Below are 20,674 nucleotides of genomic sequence, written 5' to 3' on the forward strand. Positions count from 1 at the left end.
AAGCGGAGGTTGGATTGTGCAAGGTTGGTCTTTGGGAAGCGGTGCAATTACAAAATGCCGTCGGATGCTCCGACGCCGGCTTCCTCAAAGAAGCGCAAGGACAAGGCAGTTAAACCTAGGTTAGAGGAGTTGTCCGAACCGGACGCCAGTTCTTTAGAGGTGTCAGTGGAACCGGTGGTTCCGACGGAGGCCTCTGGAGACCCAGGGTGAAACTTTGATTTTACAGGATGTGGCCTCCCAGGAGGCAGGGCAGGCTGTAGGGGCTTCTCAAGTAACTGTACTCCCCTCCCTTCCTAAGGGGTCTAGGCCCTCTCTTTCTGCTTCCAAGGCTTCTCCTAGAGGCAGGTCTAGTTTAGCTTCGGTGGGTGTCACTCCCAGTTCTTCAGGTGCTGTGCCCAAGAAGCACATGCTCAAAATGGCAGAGGATTTAATTACTTTAATTAGAGGCTCTATGCCCCCTCCTGATAAGAGGCCTAGGATGGAACCTGTGTTGGGGGATTATGAGCAGGCTTCGGATGTGTCTTGAGTCTTCTGCTGAAGACTTGCAGGAGTATTCTCATTATTCTGATTCTGATGTGGATGATTCTACTCCTTCTGCTTCTCCTCCTGAGGATTTTTCTTTTTCAGAGACCCTTCACTCCATGAGAGAACATTTTAAATGGGAAGGTCAGGATTTCTCTGATTCCAGGAAAAGGCTTAGGGAATTTTTGTTTTTACCCCAGCATAGGCCTTTAGCTATTCCTCCTGTTCTGAATGTGGTGGAAGATGTGTTTGGAGGCTTGTCTTAATCCTGATTCTTTGCCTCCTGCTCCTGTTAAACCGGATAGGTATTACAGGGTGCCTGAAGCTCATAAGTATCTTTTAAGAGTCCTAGGGCAGACCCAGAAACTGTTAGCCAGGGGCCTAAGGGTGTTAAGGCTTCTGTTGTCAAGAATCCGGTTCCTGCAGATAAAGAGGCCAGGGCCTTGGATAGATGGGGAAAGAAAGTTTATACTTCTTCCACTCTAGCCATGAGAGCTTTGAATTGCCAGTTTCACATGTTGAAATATCAAAATTATCTCCTTTCTCAGTTGAAATCTAAGGTTGATGCCCTGACGGAAGGTATTGACTGTAAAGAGTTACAAGATTTAGTGCATGTTTCTGAGCAGGTGGGTAAGCATTCTTTGCAATGTGGTTTTGATGCTGTACAGGCCTCGTCTAGGGTGGCTGCCACTGGGTCAGTTCTTCGCAGGCATGCCTGGCTGAGGGATTAAAATTTATCTGACCATGTTAAAACTAGGATTTTGGATGCCCCTTTGCAATCTGATGTCTTGTTTGGTTCTCCTGTTGAGGCAGTTTTAAAGAAAATGGAAGATAAGGCTAAGTCTATGCAGACTGTTAAAGATTTTTTGCAGGTTCAGCCTCCAAAGTTTAGTAGAAATTGGCCTACTAAAGGGTGGACGATCCTTCTTATGATTCCCAGTCTAGGGGTAGATCTAGACGTGGCAGGGGCAGAGGTCAGGGCTCTTTCAGGCCCAGAACAGGGAGTTCTCCTGCACAGTCTTCAAGTGAGGGCAGGGGTCAGTCCTTTCGTAAACAGACCCAATGACCTACCTTTTCAGCTGCCAGAACCTTCTCGCCTGGCAGCACCTTTGGGAGGAAGGTTGGCACTTTTCAAAGAAAATTGGAGTTTGATTACCCAGGACAAATGGGTACTGGATATCATACATCATGGTTACAGGTTTTATTTCCATACCTTGCCTCCTTTCAAAGGCATGCCAGACATTCCTCCTCAACAAAGAATAGAGGCTCACAAGCAAATTTCACTGCTACTCCAAATAGGGGCCATACAGCCGGTTCCTTTGCCAGAAAGGGGCCTAGGATTTTATTCTCGCCTGTTCCTAGTCCCAAAGAAGGGGAACACGTGGAGACCAATTTTGGATTTGTCTATCCTCAACACTTATCTGGACATTCCCAAGTTCAAAATGTTGACGTTGCAGCAGCTTTTACCTCTGCTGGGCAAAGATCATTGGATGGTAACTTTGGATCTCAAGGAGGCTTACCTTCATGTTCCTATCAGACTAAGTTGCAGGAAGTATCTGCGCTTTCGAGCTGGGACTTCTCACTATCAGTTCTCTGCATTGCCCTTTGGCTTATCTACTGTGCCCAGAGTGTTCACGAAAGTTCTGGCTCCAGTGATAGCTTTCTTCAGGCTAAAAGGAATACAGATCTATCCTTATTTGGACGACTGCCTGATTCTGGCTCAAGGAAGGGAAGAGCTTCTTCATCATTTGGAATATGTGATAGCAGTGCTAAGATGCCTGGGGTATTCTGTGAACGAAATAAAGTCCAGTCTAGTACCCTCTCAAGACATGTGCTTTCTGGGTGTGAGACTGAATACAGCATCCCAGATGGCCTTTTAACCCCGGACAAACAAAAGAGTCTATCCCTTTACTTCCATCACCTATCTCATCAGTCCGGGCTGACTGCAAGGACAGTCCTTCAAGCCTTAGGGTTCATGGCATCTTGTATTCTGGTGCTTCCCAATGCCAAACTGCATATGAGGAAGCTACAATGGTATCTCAAAAATGTATGGACACAGCACTGCCAGGATCTGGACACTGTCATTCAAATAATACCTTGCATTCAAAAGGAATTTTTGTGGTGGGCTCAGGAATGTCACCTAAACAAGGGACTCTCTGTGACCCGGCCAGAGGCGAGTCAGATTTTAACGACAGATGCCTCAGACATAGCTTGCGGAGCTCATCTAAATGGAAAGTGGATACAAGACAAGTGGCCTGCCAGACTACAACATCTACATATCAACATGAAGGAGATGTTAGCAGTCCAGTTTGCATTAATAGCTTTCAAGGAGTTACTTCTTCCAGGGCAGGTGTTGATTCTAACAGACAACACAACTGTCATGTGGTACATCAACAAGCAAGGGGGAACACATTCTTATCCTCTATGCAGGCAAGCAATGATTTTGTGGGAGACTGCTCTCAGTTTACAACTAAGTCTTCAGGCAAGGTTTCTGCCGGGAGCACAGAACTCCTTAGCAGATGTGTTAAGCAGACAAATCATGGATCCCCACGAGTGGAAACTGGATCATCATGTATTTCAGAAATTGACAGTGTCCTGGGGAACTCCAGACATAGATCTGTTCGCTTCTCCACTAAACAACCAGCTGCCAAGGTTTTGCACAAAGCGGTTTCATCACACAGCTTGGAAAGTGGATGCTCTTTCTTTCAGTTGGAAAAATCTTCATGTGTATGCCTTTCCACCTCTGCCTCTCCTCCCAAAGGTACTTCTGAAGGTCAGACAGGACAAGCCAAGGATGATTTTGATAGCTCCAGATTGGCCTCGACAGCACTGGTACCCACTACTGAGAAGTCTAGTATGGAAGCCTCCATGGCCTTTGCCTTTGATTCCACATCTGTTGTCCCAGGAGGACAGTCATTTGCTCAATGTCAAACTTCACTCTCTTCACCTAACAGCATGGCATATTCTGTTTTAAACCATAGAGGGTCTCAACTTCCACAACAAGTTTTGAATGTGATTTTGGAAGCTAGAAGGCCTAGTACAAGGAAAGTGTACGCAGATAAATGGAAGAGATTTTTATTTTGGAGTGCAGCTAAGGATTTGGATGTTTCTGAGCCTGATTTAAGTGTGGCTCTTCAATATCTTACTGAGTTATTGGACAAAGGTTTGTCCTTCTTTTCTATTAAGATTCATGCTGCAGCAATTTCAGCTCACTACGATTGTGACCCACCATTGTTTTCTCATCCTTTATTCAAGCAATTTCTCAGAGGGGCAAAGAATATAAGACCCCCACGAAGAGCTCCTACTCCTGCTTGGGATCTCAATTTTGTGTTGGAGAAACTCACTCTATAACCTTTTGAGCCTGCAGCTACTGCTGAGTTGAAATATTTGTCATGGAAGACTGCTTTTTTGTTGGCCATTACCTCTGCAAGAAGGGTTTCTGAATTGCAGGCCCTTATGGCAGTTGAGCCTTTCTTAATTTTTCACAAGGATAGGGTATCTTTACGTACTAATCCCTCCTTTATGCCTAAAGTGGTTTCTAGTGTGGCTTTAAACCAAACTATTCATTTGCCTACTTTTTATGCAAATCCCCAAACTAAAGGGGAAAAGATTTTGCACACTTTAGATGTTCACAGGCAGTTGCGATATTATTTGGACAGAACTAAAGGGTTCAGACAATCTCAGCAGTTATTAGTTTCTTTTGCTTTGTGCTCTCAGGGCAAGCCCGTGTCAAAACAAACTATTTCTAAGTGGATTGGATTTTGCATTGCTTTCTGTTATTCCCATCATGGCAAAGAGATTCCAGCTGGGATTAGACCTCATTCCACTAGGGCTACTGCCACTTCAACAGCTTTTTGAGGGGTGGCTACTAAGGATATTTTGGAGGCAGCCACTTGGAGTTCAGTGCATACCTTCTCTAGGCATTACCACCTTCCCTTGTACTCTAAATCCAGGGCTGGTTTTGCCACTGCTGTGTTGCAGGGCATTTTGGCAGCTCCTGCTTCATTATAGTTTAGCCATCCTCCCTTACCTCTGCTTTGGGATTCTACCCAAGTGTTAGGACTGCAGCAATGTGAGATGAAGAACATAGTACAGTTTTGTACCTACCATAAATGTAGATGTTCGAAGATCCACATTGCTGCAGTCCAATTTACCCTCCCTCCTTCCCCTCTGTTGTTTGAGGTGGTTGTGTGGGTTGGGTTATTCATCTGAGGTAAACTGCATTTTGTATATTGCATTTTGTATGTATTGTATATATTATACATATTTTTGGTGTTAGGCTAGTTGGTTGTTTAGTTGTGGTCTTTGGGTTTGGACCTTTCTTTTTAGGGTCTTCTGACATCTGGGGCAAGAAAAGACTGAGGATATGACGTCGGTCATGCGCATTTGTACCCTGACGTTCTGATGTCAGTCAAATGCGCCCTGACCGACGTCAGCCTTATACTCTGATATTCGGGCCGAATGAGGGACAGCGGACTACCCCAAGTGTTAGGACTGCAGCAATGTGGATCTTCGAACATCTACATTTATGGTAGGTACAAAACTGTACTTTTTAGTTTTCTGAAATACTCCTTACTAAGCTTTGTTCATATTTGTTTGTCTTGTGCTTATTGAGCCCTCATTAGTTTTTTTTTTTTTTTTTTTTTTATTTATTTTACATTTTTTAACCGGGCTAGTCTGGCTGGATACATGTCCATTTTCAGCAGAGGCCCGAGGAGAAAAGCTCCACTGTCATACTATAACTTTACAGTTTTAAAAAAAAATCACTAATCAAAAAAACAATCAAACAATGACAAAAAAAGCAAAGTACAATTGAATATACAGTATTACTGGGCTAGTCTGGCTGGATACATGTCTATTTTCAGCAGAGGGCTGAGGAGAAAAGCTCCACTATCATACTATAAACTTTACAGTTTAAAAATCACTAAACAAAAAGCAATCAAACATTGACAAAAAGCAAGATACAATTTAATATGCAGCGTTAACTATGAAAGCAGGTAGTGGACAGTTATGTAGTTTGAGAAAGATAGCAGAAATGAAGTAAGCAGAAAGTGGAAAAGTACAGGTTGTGTTTGGTACTAATATTAAGGGCATAGTATAGCATAGGAGTAGCTAGTAAGTGAATAAGAGAAGAGAGGGTGATCAAAAGGTAGTGATGAAAGCATGAGGTAGAAGGATGTAGGAAGTTAGATAAAAGAAGCAAGAGAAAGAAAGCAGATGGTCAGAAGGGAAGTCAATCAGAAGTTGAGAATAAAAAGTGGAAGTAAAAAGGAGGGGACTGGAGAGGGTAAAATATATGCTGAGCTCAGTCAGGATTGGAGCATGGGCATAGCCAGTGATTTTGTAAATGATTTCTAATCTGTTTTTTGAAAAGGTGACATGAGCCTAGGGAGGGTCAGTTCAGTGGGAAGTTTATTCCAATATGATCCGACAGTGTTTTCAAATAAGGAGTCACCTGCTTTATTATGAGATTTGAGAGTAGTTACTAGAAGCTTGTTGGCTGAGCGAAGTGTAGTAAGATTTTTATAAGGTGTGATGAGGTTGTTCAGTATGGGTGTGTTGGAGGGGTAATGTAGAATTTTAAAAGTGATGACTAATTGCTGTAGGAGTATTAGGTTTGGAAGTTCTAGCCAGTTGAGTTTCTTTAAGTTAAGACAGTGATGAGTATGGAATGGAGAGCCAGTGGCAAATTTGGCAATACTATGGTAGGCTAAATTAAGTTTCTGAAGGTTAGCTTTAGAAATGTTGATAAAAGAAGGGGAGGCATACAGTAGTGTAGAGATGAGGTGAGTTTGGGCAAGAGACGCTATATTTTATATAAATATTTAGGCACACCCACTTGATCCAAAGCCTCTGTAATTTATTCTTCTGCCAAAGCTGTGTGTGTCAGTGTTCCTGCTATAACTGTGTATTTAAAGAAAAAAATGTAACCATTTATAGCAGCTCTTTCAGTCACCTGTAATACGACCCATATCATTTTAAGTCTCCCACAAAAGGAGGAGCGATGTAATTTGGCAGGGTTGTTTTCAGGACGCCAAGCTGTAGCAATGGCATAGTTTACTAAGTAAACATCTTGATTATTTGAGGACAAGGCAAAATAAGAGGTGATTTAGAGAGAGAAAAAAAGCATCACAGAGTATACTTAGTTAAATTTCTTCACCTGGGATCATATTTTGCGTGTTTTCCCCCCTTTTCAAAGTTCCTGTTAAGTAATGTATGGTATATCGCACACATCTTTTACATCTTGATCCAATAATGTAGACTGCATTCAGATGCATTTTAAGTCTGTTGTGGACATAAGGCTCCCCAACACAACCACATTTTTTTTACATTTCTCTTTCTATAGCTTTGTTGAGTAATAGTTTATCCTTGGTTACTTACTGAACAGAAGTTTTTTTTTTTTTTTTTTTTTTTTTTTTTAATATCTAAATGACTGTAAACTCTTGTCTGTCAGTTTAGATATACAATGTATATGTTGTGGGAAAGAAAGTAATTAGTTGAAAGTCTTGGAATGGCTTACAGGATCTCTCCTTTTACAGAGTGGTACAATTTTTCCAGTTGTTAACCAGACTGAAATCCGTTAAGTGTGTTCATATGGGATAAATCCTCTTGCAAATATATTAATATTCTAGCCAGTAATTAAGTACAGTATCTGCACATGGAGTTTTCCATGGAACTTTTCGTAAAGTACAGCTACTGAGATTAAGTCATCATTGAAAATATGAAATGGAGTATAGCATATCTGTTATGTTCATCTGGATTTTCTTAGGTAATTTTTTTTCCAGAATTGACCAATTTCTTCAGTTTTGGGTAGTGCTGCTGCTTTTTCCCAGTTTCATATAATTTTTTAGGTACGCAATTAATTGTTTTGTTTTGCACTTTTTTGCATTTTCTTCATACATTAAAAATTTGATACGTGCAAGCAGAAAAATGCACACATTTTTGAAGTTTTGCTTTTAGCACATCTATTAAGTGTGAGGTTTCAATGATCTAGTCCCAGTTTTATTATTGTTTAACAGTACAACTTTTCTTAGCTTCTATGGTTGCATTCCAGATGTTCCCTTTATTTACTTTATTATTCTGCATTTTCCTGGTCACACTGTTGTAGTACATTTTTTTTTTCCTTTTTTTCTCCATTATATCATACAGAGCTCTCCTAATGTTAACAATTATTGTATTTGTGTGGTTTATTAATATTGTATGTTTCTATAGACTCTCCCTGTCATGGATCTTGACATACCCATCCATTTTATATTGGATCAAGAAGTCTTCCTTTAGATCATTCTCTTTTTGGCTAATAATATGCACTTTGCTCTCTCTTTCATACCATTTCTCCTGCTGCATTATCCTACTGTAGAGCATAAAATTATCTTGATAAAAGTTATGAAAATTTACTTTGTGTATCTCTTTGTTGATGTTGTCATGTTCTGTGTATGTTGTGCCACTTTCTGAGGATTTATTGGGTCATCCTGTGGGAAGTTGTATGTATTAGTCTCTGTATCTCAGTTGCTCTGTTGCCCAAGTTTTTTTGTACAACAGCAAACTGCTTGTTTCATAATACATTTCAGTTTTTGTGTTTCTTTGTAAAATGTATGATGTTTCACTGTCGTTATCTCTGTATGTCTTTTAGATATCTTTTAAAGTTGCAGTGCTCATATTGGTTAATAGTTTTTTTTTCCTGTGTAAGTTCTGTATCAAATCAGGCCCCTTTTTCTCCTCAATGTCAAGTTTCTTTTTGAATTTTAATAGGTGTGTGTGTGTGTGTGTGTGTGTGTGTGTGTGTGTGTGTGTGTGTGTGTGTGTGTGTGTGTGTGTGTGTGTGTGTGTACCACTTCCTTGGTTGTATCTTTTTTCCAGATGTTCTAACAGTTCTTTCATATAGATATTGGTTTGTCCCTGGTCTGCTCCATCAAAGATCTTAAGTGTTGTATCCAAAGCTCTTGATATTTTTTCTGGATGAAAAAAATTATCTTCTCCGGTTTCTTTCTTTCTGTTTTGTTTCTGTCCTGTGTGTAGAAATTCTTGGTTTGTTGCTTAAAAGAAACCATATATTTTTGTTTTATCCTCAACAATCTACTTTATATCTGTGCCTTTTTCCTACCCAGTAACTTGTGGCCTTCTGGTTTCATTTACCATAGGTAGACTACTGACAGCACAGCTTAACAGCATAATAACCCTGATTCATCTTACTGAATTTAATGAAGATGCTAAAGAAACCTTCATTACTTCTGATTTTAGGAGATCCTTATTATCTGGACCTGGAATTTCATGAGCAGCTCTAGGGGATGATAGAAAAGGACCAGATTACTACTGCTGCAGGGCTGATGTTACATCTTTCAGTGTTGTTTTTCTAGAATGCTGGTCTTGCCATAACCTGCAGCCCTACCAGTAGGTTTCCACTGGACTCTGGTGAAACCCTCATGTTGTAGTTTAGCAATGCCATTGGCCCAGATGTTGTGGACCTCTGTCTTTCAGAGTAGCTGCAGCCCACCTCAGGATGGTTTGTAGTAGTCCTGACTCCCTTCCTCAATGTTTTTCCATGGAGGTGGTCAGAAAGAAGTTATCCATTCACAATTTTCTCTACCACAGAAGAAGCATGGGCAATTGAGAGTATAACCAAAGGATAACAATTGCCCTTCTGTCCACCTACCTCCTGCCCTTGCCAGATGTGCCCTTTCGTCCAAAGTTGCAGGCAAAGGAGTAAGTTGCAAAAGCTCCTCAAATGGTCCTTTTGGAAATCCCTTATAACTAACAGGGACTGGATATTACTCCAGAGTCTCTTTAGTGGCAAAGACAAGGGATCTCGCGTGCATCCTAGACTTCAGTGGTCTGCCTCTTTGTTCAGATAGTTCTTTCACATATTGGCAATTAATTCTGTCTTTCCCGGTTTCTGATTTGCACCCTTCATGTTTTCTTACCTTAGCCTCAAGGATGTTTGGAAAATGTATGTCACTTGTTGCAGCTTACCTGAAGCTGTGGAGCACTGGTTTCTAATAGCTTCTATGGAGATTCTGCTCGGGCAAATGGGACATCTGATTAATAACTTTCACTGCTTGAGGGTCAGGATGAACTTTGCAGAGTCTTTGCACCATTTTCAGGATATTAGGAACTTTGAGGCTTTTTTACTTCCAGAAAATGTTTAAGGACATTCTGTCAGCAGTACATTCTTTTCTGCTAGATCTACTTCTTGTGGCCAACATGTGTTGGAAAGTTTTGGGATTGATAGGAACAACTTTTGTCATCGTACATTTGCCAGGTGCTCTATAGGTTTTCTACCATGGATGTTACAGTGGTTACTGAAGAAAAATGACAGTGAAACCTGGATGTTACAGTGGTAACAGAAGAAAAATATGACAGTGAAACCCTTAAGGATCTTTAAGGAGCATGTAGACAAGTGTACTGTCAAGTTCACCTTCTGATAGAAAGACCGTCATTCCTCAGTGTCTCTGGTGACAACCCTATTCATTAATGCATCTACCTTCAGTTCAAGTCGAGAAAATCGTTACTATATTAGAGTGGACTTGACATTTGAACCAGGAGTCCTTCTTCACATCAGTGTCCTGGAAGTAAGAGCAGTTATTCTATCCCTTAAAGTACTGCAGGATATTATTCCCCAAGGCTACTTTGTGCATCAGACCTCTGCCATGCTGTCCATATGAATGGCAGTCAAGCAACAGTGAATTTGATTTTACCTCAGATAAACATGGGCAGGAGCCTTCAAGAATATTTGCTTTGAACTGGAGGTTCACTTTCCTAGAGAAGGCAGCAAGCTAGTGGACAGACTCTGCTATCATATGCTTATGCCTTGTAAGTGTCCCTTAAGTGCTTTCATGGCCAGAGGGATCTTTAGGAAATAGGGGTTACCTTGTTTGTGATCTCTCTCTTCCTGTGCTAACACTAGGTGACATAGATACATGTTCATCGTTGAAACCACTGTTGCAGTAGGATGCAGTTGTATGGAACATATCCTGCCAAGGATTAGACATCTGGATGGTATACAGCTTGCGGCTGTGCTGGTGTAAAATCAAGATATATGGTCTCCATAATTTAGAACTTTCTGGGGTTTGAAGATTTCAGTCAGTTTGTTTTTGATGGATCTTCGGTAGATAAATGCTACTTAGAAGATTTTTCTTCCACTTTTATGAAAAAGTTATTTACTCTTGCTTATGTCTAAGAGAAAGTGTCTGGAAGACAATTTATTTAGGTAAGCCATGTGGGAATCTTTGTTTGTCTATGGGAGTCTCACCACATCTTGTGTATTTCTTTATCTTTTATGACAAAACATTATTAAAGTATACTCTGCTCCCTTAATCTTTACCCCAAGAAACTATGGTTTAAAGTCCTAACAAAATCTTATGTGGCTTGTGGTGCTAGTAGTCCGGATGCCTCCCCTTTCCCCGGCACTTGAGGAAAGGAATGCGGTTAGAGAAATGCCTGAAGCAGCAAATTCTTCACCCTCTCCCTCCTAGCCCTCAACAGACAATGGTACTGTGGCCTTTTGGAATCCTTAGACCATCTGTCTGTCTTCCAACCCCTCTGGTGCCGCTGTTAGGGATGCTGGTAAGGGTCTGCAGTCCTAGTGCATCTTCTAAGCCAGGCAAGAAGGTAGGACTATTGTGATATCCAAACGGTCAAATTGCATCCCTAAAATATGGTTATGGAAAAAGTACTGGGTTCTCATATTGAGTCCATACAGTCTGATACAGCTCATACTCTGGCTTTGGACACTCCAAAAAAGAAAAGTAAAGAAAAAAAAGCACATCTCTACTCCAGTTCCATCCTCTGGTGAGTCTAAAGAGGAATGGTATTCCTTTGCTAAAGGTCTTTTTAAGGCGTTTAATATTTGCAGTCTGCCTTCCCAAGTTCTTCCCATCTAAAAAGGAGGAGGTCTGTATCTCTTTCTGGTAGTCTGACATCAAGACACTGGTCTAGAATATGCTTCCTAAATGTCTTCTCTGATGTCTTAGAATCAGAATCTGAAGAAAATATTTCTTAAACCTTTACTGAAGAAATATGATTTCCAGACACCATTAATTGAATGAAGGACATCAGGAGATTCCTGAGATCCCAAAAAAGCTGCTATGATCTTTTTCAGGAGAGACCCCTGAGCCTTTGGCCATCCATCCTGTAATGGGTACTTTAGCGGAAGTCTTTAATGCAGTATTTACTTCACCTGACAGGCTACTGGATCACTGTTGCAGTAATCTAAGCTATATGGACATATTCTGCCAAGGACTAGATGACTGGACAGCTTCCAAAACCTTTAGGCCACCTTCCATATACCCTAGCCATTGTACAGCTTGTGCTGAACAATATAAAGTCAATGAAAACAAAAAAGAGAGCGGATTTGTAGAACTAAACTCCTTTATTGGAAAGCGCTTTCGTTGGCAAAAGGTAAGCCAACTTCTTCAGACCATCAAAAAACATACAAGATACAATCCCATGTAAAAAACATACAAGATACAATCCCAATGGCAAGGACATCAAAATCTCAGAACTTTCTTGCCGTTGACTAGTATGGTCTGCTGTGGCTTTGAGATATTGACGGTTAGATAGCACCTCAAAGTTGGGCAAGTAAGTACCCCATTGGAGAATCCTCTCATGAAAAAGGCAAAATTGGAAGGTAAGGTTACTATTACTTACTTCAAGCAACAAATTCTGACAGAAAAGCTAACTTTTCTGTCAGAATTTGTTGCTTGAAGGTAAGTAATAGTGTTTTTTGTGATTGTCACTACAATATATTTTCTCAGACCTTGAGTTTTGTCGGGGGGGGGTGCTAGTCTATGGCTTCACTACCCACTTTGCTGACAGGATTAGTCCCACTATGCCAAAGATCAAAGATGGTATTAATACTGACTAGGGGAAATTTGACCAGGGCACTGGGGAATTTCTTCTGCCCTTTTCAGTAAACACCATGGGATCCTGTACATCCACCTGAGCTACCAAAAATGCATGCAGATGGGGCTTCTGTTTAATGTCTCATCTGAAAGACGACACATACTCTGGAGTGCAGCTATCTGTAGTGCTGCAATACAGTGTCAGCAGCTGAGTCACCTGGAGTAGGAATAAAACACACAGCCTTTTGAGTGTGCTACCTGTTGCACTACTGACACTGAATGGTGTGCCTCACACCTGCCTAGTGCTTCAGCTACTTGTCCGAGAGCTTTTTTGAGACCTGGACCAGAGTCCCGGCTCCTCCTTTGTTCCCTCCCTGATCCACAAAAAGACAAAAGTTCTGTGGTGGCTTTGATCTTGACTCAGGCTTTCTTTTCACTTTTGTCATCTGTGAGTGATTTCACTCTGGCTATAGTGGGTTTCTCTGACTGCTCTGCAGTTTTTCTCACTTCCTGTAGTGCTGCTCCTTAGGAAGCCACTTAAGAGGTGAGAGGCAAGCACAGCCTCTGCAGATGTTTGGATGTCCTCTTCAGGCAAGGGTGAACCACTGTTGGCAGCATCAGTGGAGGGAGTGGATGTTGTTCCTTTGCAGAGCCTCTCTGAGGAGCTTGATTCCTGGGGGAAAGGGCCATTCTTCAGAGTGATGCTGTTTTCCTGAAGGGTCTTTTCAGGAAAAGGAACCACACAATTAGGGCTTTTTCTTCACCTCTTTCTATTAACTCTCATTCCACCTCTCTGTTTCCTAGTAACTCTGGATTTAAAAGGTGCTTGTCCGTCTATCTATTGCTGTCCATTGGGGCTGTGTTGTCCCAGTTTCCCTTGCACATGCTAGGATACTTGTGCATTACAAAAACATTGTATTGTTTTCAAGATTATCCTGAAGCCTCTCTCTTTCATAAAAAAGTCCATTTCTTCTGTTAATGAAGTTTCTGCTGAAGGTGAAACTTTCCAGAGTAAAGGTTGTTATTGTGGTGATTCCCCTCTTTCCTGGTCGTATCTATTTCCCACGGTACAGATGATTATTTTTTTTTTTTTTACTTGGGAACACACACCTCCCATATGGATATATTTCCAGGTGTTCAAGTTCACAGGTGTGGTTGCCCAACTTCCAATAATTGCAAAGTTTAGGTGTGGTTTCTATAGGTTGTTTCCTCTCTCTTATTTCACAGATGCCATCTCTGAAGAGTAGCAAGGCTAAATGGAAAAGGCTTTTTTTTTTTGCTGTTGCTAGCCATCTATCCTTTTACTGCCCTTGTTACAAAGGTCCAGAGTTATTTTTTTTCAGAAGCAGGACTTATTCTGCCAGTAATGTCTATTAGGCAACCATTTCCGGTTTTCAAAGTGGTTAGGGCTCTGTGTCATCGGCTTTTCTCAAGTTCTGTAAAACCTTTGTGCAGAGGTACTTTCTACTGAAGCTTTCAATCCAGCACCCCATTCTGCCTTGATTGATTTGCTTCCTCGTTAAAGAGAGCTTATTCTTACCCCTGTTTAAGCCAGCTGTATGAGTAAAACTGAAGTTCTTGCCTTGTGAGAGCTTTTTCTGAGTGACATTAACCTCTGCATGGAGAATTTCAGAGCTGCAAATTCCATGTGACCTGTTTCTACACATTTCTTCTTGCCTATATTACACAATTAACTGCTACATGGGCTATTTCAGATTAATTCTTTTATCCCAAATTTTAATCAAGGTGAATTGTGTTCCTCATTGTATGGATATGCATCAACAGATGTGTTGTGTAAAGAGGAAACAGCCCTGTAAATAAAGATAACTAGTTAATTATTTGTGCCCTTTTCTGCCCTTTGCTAGGGTTAAGGTACAAGAAAGTTTCTAAGCACTACCTTAGTAAATGGTTTGTGTTTTTGTTGCAACATACATGGCTATATGTTCATCATATTGATCACTGCTGCAGTAGCCTTAGCCATATGGGTTATATTCTGCCAAGGATATACCAGCTGTTGTATTCTTGGCGGGATACAACCCATAAAGCTAAGGCTACTGCAGCAGTGATCATTTGAGCATCTACTGTTGCGGTAAGTTTAACTTACACAACTGTACTTTCTTGAGTGCAAACCCAAAAGTGCTTTGTCCTAAGGTTGCCTTCACATATTCTGCCTTTTTGTAAAGTGCTGCTGCTGTGGATAATTTATGGAGTGGCTTCTTGGTCTTCAGGGACACCTTTGCAAAGCGGTACAAGCTGGATTTGAACTCTTGCTTTAGCACTTTTCCTTTGGAGTCACGAAGGGCATTTTCTCTTAGGATAGCCACCTAGGAGATTCAGCTGGGGCCTCTTTTCTGGCAGCTCACACAGCAAGAGCTGTATAGCATTGGCTGTGAAAGTTATTGGTATTTAATTTTTAATGCTGAATCTGCAGTCTGATTTCTGGTTACAGCAAACACTCTTTCTTCCACCCACACCTTGTGACTTAACATATTCTATGGTGGTCCAGACAGGGTTGCCAGGTTTCTAAATGGCCAGGTAGGGACAAAAAAAAAAAAAAAGATCTAAAACTCTGAGCTTTCAAGCAAAACTGCCTGCTGTTCCGCATTGAATAGAAGTGGCTCCACTTTGTGATTTATGATTGGCTCATATGCAAGTGTACAAGTCAATCAAAAATCACAAAGCAGAGGCTGTTTCGCAGGGATTTGAACAGGAAGTGCGGGACTCTGGATTGGGCTGCTGATCTCGGGATAGTCCCGCTCAAATAGGAACATCTGACAAGCCTGCATCCAGAAGAGGAGAATAGAGGCAGAAGTGAAGGGAAGTGGTGCATTTTTCCTGTAGTTCAACTCCTAGCAGTTCCTGCAACCAGAGCTCTACTTCCACATGCTTAATGGTAAGCAACCTTAATTTTTGTGAACAACATTTTATTATTTTTCAGTTTTGTAGTACTTTAAAGTCTGCACAGTAATTGTGTGTGTGGGGGGGGGGGCAGTAGTTTCTATGTTCCTGCAGCTGGAGCTCTACTCTCATGTGTATAATAGTAAGCAGCCTTCATTTTTGTGAACAAAACTTTTTTTTTTTGCTGTATTTAAAGTTTGCATGGTAATGGGGGCAGTAGTTAACATGCCTTAATTTTAAATGTGAGGACTACTTAGGAGAAGAGTTGCTAGATCAGTAGAGTTTTCTTGTTGCAGTGCTGTATTCATGAAGGGAAGTGGATGTACCACAGCTGTAGTGCCTTTATTAAGTCTTCAGCTGCAAAAAGGTATTTTTATTGATCATCTGGTACTTGACAAACATGGGTTCCCTCCCTTTTACCCATATTATGCATGAGGTCTAACATTATACAATGTCAAAACTTCATACCTGTATCTATTTACTTTTTTGTTTCAGGCATGTTTGCTATGTCAGGAAGTGAAACAGAGGATGATGATGGCATGGATGCCCCGTTGGACCTCTCTTTTACTGCTTATTCAAGCAAAAGGAAAAGACGTGGCAATTTGCCCAAAGAGTCTGTGCAGATTTTGCGTGACTGGCTGTATGAACACCGCTACAATGCCTACCCTTCTGAACAAGAAAAAGCACTACTGTCCAGACAAACTCATCTCTCTACACTACAGGTAAATGAGAGAGAGATAGCCCTACTCAAGAAATGTAGCACGCCTCACTTCAGAGTATAGACCTGTTAATGTTTATGGTGTCTGAGTTATTTTACTTATGACAGAATTATTTTGATTTTCTCTCAAGTATGTATTCTAGATGTTCTCTACTTTGCAGTCTTGCTGACGGTTGCTTGTGTGTCAGCAGTGGAACTGTTCCAGATATCATTTGTTTACAAAGTAGCTGGAGGAAGAGAATTTCGTAATGTTTTAAAAATGGCAAGTCCCTTTTTTGTCTCCTAGGAAACTTGGAGAGATGTTCTAAGCAAACCTAACTGATGTCATTTTCATGTTGACAATTTGTTGGGAAATCTGTTCCTGTTAGTAGGAGGAGCAGCTGTGTATATACACACAACTTTAGTTCCTTCTACCAGTCAGCAAAGAAGTACTTTGTGATGTATGGTTACCACCTGTCCCACTTTGCGCGACAGTCCTTCTTTGGGCAGTTTTGTCCTGACAAAAAACTGTAAAGATGGCAAATGTCCTGAGATTTTAGGACAAAATTATTTCCTATATTTTATGTAATAGTTGCATGAAACAGTTATTCTGTAACTAAAATACCTAATTGTTATAAGAAACAGAATAAGCACCTAACATGCAACAAGAATAAGCTTTTATTTAGGCAAAAAAGTTAAGTTCTATCCTTTGTACTGACCATGGGTATTTATCGGCCTGTAAAATCTGATGTTTGTACCAAAAAATGTCCCACTTTGGCCACTTGAAAAGGTGGCAACCCTATTGTGATGAGTGTACAAGAATTTAACGTTCTGATGTCTGCTTCGTTAATTTTTAGCTTTGCAAATGCTGTAGTGCTCATGTCATTTTTACTCCTTAGATTTGGTATTTGAAGGACATGTATCTCACAACTTTGATTTAATCTGTTAAAAACTATCAGTCATAGACTCTTAAATAATCATTTGACACCCGTGGTGATTCAGTACATAATTACTTTACGATACTATCTAAAACTGCTTTGTGTGTGTGTGTGTGTGTGTGTGTGTGTGTGTGTGTGTGTGTGTGTGTGTGTGTGTGTGTGTGTGTGTGTGCGCGTGTGAATTTTTTTTTTTCTTCTTTACAGTACTTTTGCAGAGTACATGCCATGTAGAAGCGTTTTTGAAAGGCTTATTTTTTTGAACTCTTAGTACAACATAACTTCAAGAAAATTGAATTAGTGTCCCTTTCCTAAGCAAGTAAGGCATGCTTAAACTAGTTAGTGATGTAGAAAATAATCAGTTTATAACCTCTGAGTCATTTAAGTAACTTGTCATTGGTTGTGGTCATGGCAATGGTGAATGAATTTGAGACACAAGAAATTGGTGACTCAGATTGCAAGCATGCCTCCTTGTAATTACCTAATAGTGATGAATGCAGACGGTGGAGTTAAAAAGGAGATGTTAGATCACACTTTTGGTTGAAGATGTGTAATCATGTGCATTAATCTAATTTCCTTTAAATTAGAACCGCACAAATCCTTAAGTATTTTATCCAGTTTATACAATCTGTAGTCTGCGTTGTAAGTTATAATTTTCCCAGGGAATTTACAGCAATTCTTTGCTTTAAGGAAACGTGTGTAGTTTTTTACCTTGAAAATAATACAAGATTTTTTCTGTGAGCTGTTAACATACGATTTTTAAATATTTTAAGGGCTGAGGGGCAGAAACACTGGTTCAGTGAATGTGGAATATGACCGTTAAGCTTGTGCTTTTAGGTTGCAGTCATTTTTGTACACTGAAGATGAGCTGTAATAAACATTAAAATTTTAAATCACTAACAGACTACTCTTAAAAACTTGATATTTTATTAAATAGCATCATCCAATTGAGTGAAAATCCAAAGAGATGTTTGTCATAGAAACACGTTGGCTCCTTATCTTAAGCTTTTTTATGGACTCTTACCTCATTAGCTCAAGAGTCAAGGAGAAAGTCAAACACTACAGAGTCCCAAACTCTGGGACAGATTTTAAATATTGGTCTTGTATTATACTTGCTAGAATAACAAGTTCTGGGTAACAATTTGAAATATCAGGACCTGCTAGAGTGAGCCCTGAAATGGGGAGCTTGAATGGCGGAAAGATCAGACTTTTTTTTATGTACCAAGTCTGAGATGCCATTTTTTGGAATGTTCCCTTTTTTCCAAAGTATGGTGATCTTGAAGTTGCCCCCCCCCCCCAAAGAAAAAGTTTTAAGGAGAAGAGTGATTTTTCGAGATTCACTCTTCGTTCTCCAGATTTTCAGCCGTGTTTTTTTTTTGGGCTTGTTGGCACTTGGTATTTTGAGTGCCAGTATTTCAATAGAGAGTCCAGGTTTTGTATTATCTGAAGGATATGAAGTCTTGAACTCCATGTCTGTCATTATTTAGTGACTGCAGTCCTCAAGGATATGCCAGAAAACCACAAATTTTACAATGAACAGACCAAAAATGAGTCGAAAGCAGAGACATTCTGAGAAATGGGGGAAAGCTGAAAGGTGTGGATGGGCTGAATTGTCATACTGTGTGATTTAGTAAGTTCATAGAGTACTAAGAGAATAAGTCAGATATGTGAAATTGATTGTATTATTCTCTTTTTTAGGTGTGCAACTGGTTCATCAATGCACGTCGCAGACTTCTACCAGAGATGCTAAGAAAGGATGGTAAGGACCCTAATCAATTCACCATATCACGTAGGGGAAGCAAGATTCCCGAATCTGGTTTAATGGAATCGTCTCTAAATTCAAAGATGTGCATCCAGACATTTGAAGAAAATAGTTTTCATTCCACCACTACAGTTTCAGCTCAGGTCCTTCAGAATCCTCTTGCACAAAAGACTACTTTTTCAGGAACAATGCCACTTCGGCCTTCAGTGATTTGTCATACCACTGTAACTGCACCAAAAGACATTCCATTTCATTGCTTACCACTTCTGAACACAGATGGGGAGATGAGCCTACAGGCTTTGCCGGGACCCAACTTTACAGACACTACAGTGGAGTATCACAATAGCAACAACTACTCTGGATGCAATAGTACAAACGCACAGAGTGGACTTTTCAACACTCCACCTCCTACCCCACCAGACCTCAACCAAGATTTCAGTGGATTTCAGCTTCTTGTTGATGTTGCACTCAAAAGAGCAGCAGAGATGGAGTTGCAATCAAAACTTGTTGCTTAAAATTACACTACAGTGCCATAAGTGGAAGCACCAGAGCTGCAATTAACAATTGTTGCCTGAAGCTGTACACTACAGTTCAATAACTGACCGAGAAGGCAGAGATGCAAGCAATACTTGACACTGTGTATATTACAGTGTTGTAACTAACTGGAAAGGCGTCAATTTCAAGCAAAATATGTGACAGTAACTGCACACTACAGTGTCATAACTGACAGGAAAGACCAATCTGCAATAGAACTTGTGACTTAAAATCTGTGCATTGCAGATTTATTTGACTTGAAGCTCAGTGTCCTGAGAACATTTCGTCATTAGTTTCAGAGCAATTACTTGATTTTTGATATGCAGATGAGGTTTTTTTTTTTTTGTTTTGTTTTGTTTTGTTGCACAGAGGAATGTCCAAGTGTGGCTTCCTGTAGTGTCACAATTCAATATACTTGTTCCATGAATCAAAACCGTTCAATATACTGTAGAAACTGAAATGATTTTTGTTTCTTAATAGATCATACAGACAATGAAATGATTCCCAAGACTGATTTTTTTTTTTATTTTATGTTTTTGATCCTTTCAGACTGTGCAATATTTGGTAGCAAGAGAGATACTTCGCATCATTCCTTTGTGGCAAAGGTTGTCCACACACTGTATGAAATAAATTTTCATTTTTTTAAAAAACTAAGCTTGTTGCTGCTAATTTAAATGAAATAAGTGTAGCATTACTTCACATGACATGATTCATTTGTCTTTACCAGCTCAGTAAGGAATTTCAGCAGTTTTCTGGGCAAGGCAGTTTTTTAGCATTTTGGGGGCCATCAGTGAGTGTTAAGTTATACACTACCAGTTGACGTATGACTGTGACACTGCCATCTCTCCTAAGAAGCCTTGTGCTTCATTTTTCAGTTCTAGGAGTGGTATGCACAGACTGAAGTATTACTACAGTACTACACAGGTCTTTTATAATCTATCATATTAGCCAGTTTCACAGAGTGACATTCACAGTGATTGGCATTTAGTTGCGGTGATGTTACCTTGCAACAGCCAATGTACAAGTTCAGTCTTGAGTGAAGTGGTACCCTAGACAAAGGGCTCTGTCATACTTCTTCTCAGTGCCTGGTTTTCACCCCCTCCTCTGCACACATCCTCCAGTGCTCTTCCCTGATTCCCCCTTCTCAGACTGTCCACCTTCTCAGGCTGCCCTCTCCATCTTTTGTTCTTCTTTTTTACTTTTTGCCTTATTCTTCAGCTTTGACTTTCTAAATGCTGTTAAGTGCACTTTTTAACACATTTTTCATCCAGTGATAGTTTCTTTCCTTAGTCATAGTTATTGTTCATGTTAAGTGGTACAATTAAACTTTTTTTTTCTTTCTTTCAACATATCTTAATTTGTCAAGAGAGCATAGTAATAACCGTATAGAAAAGTGGGGGTCCAGTGGTCACCAGGTCCCCAGAAGCCATGGGGTTACAGATGTTGTAAGGTGTATTTTTACTAATCTTTTAATCCAGTGATGGTCTAA

General features: G+C 40.3%; 1 protein-coding gene across 2 annotated transcripts in view; it reads left to right on the forward strand.

The window, feature by feature from the left end:
* Positions 1-19,839, forward strand: part of TGIF1 (TGFB induced factor homeobox 1) — an 83,087-nt gene extending 63,248 nt beyond the window's left edge. For both annotated transcript variants that reach the window (XM_044065570.1, XM_044065571.1), the window contains exons 2-3: positions 15,753-15,979; positions 18,588-19,839. In XM_044065570.1, the coding sequence (XP_043921505.1) occupies positions 15,753-15,979; positions 18,588-19,166 (806 nt within the window). In that variant the 3' untranslated portion in view covers positions 19,167-19,839. The remainder of the gene's footprint in view (positions 1-15,752; positions 15,980-18,587) is intronic.
* Positions 19,840-20,674: the final 835 nt, after the last annotated feature.

Source organism: Protopterus annectens, chromosome 3.part0 (assembly GCF_019279795.1).
Source record: "Protopterus annectens isolate FY-2018-M chromosome 3.part0, PAN1.0, whole genome shotgun sequence".
Taxonomy (NCBI): domain Eukaryota; kingdom Metazoa; phylum Chordata; order Ceratodontiformes; family Protopteridae; genus Protopterus; species Protopterus annectens.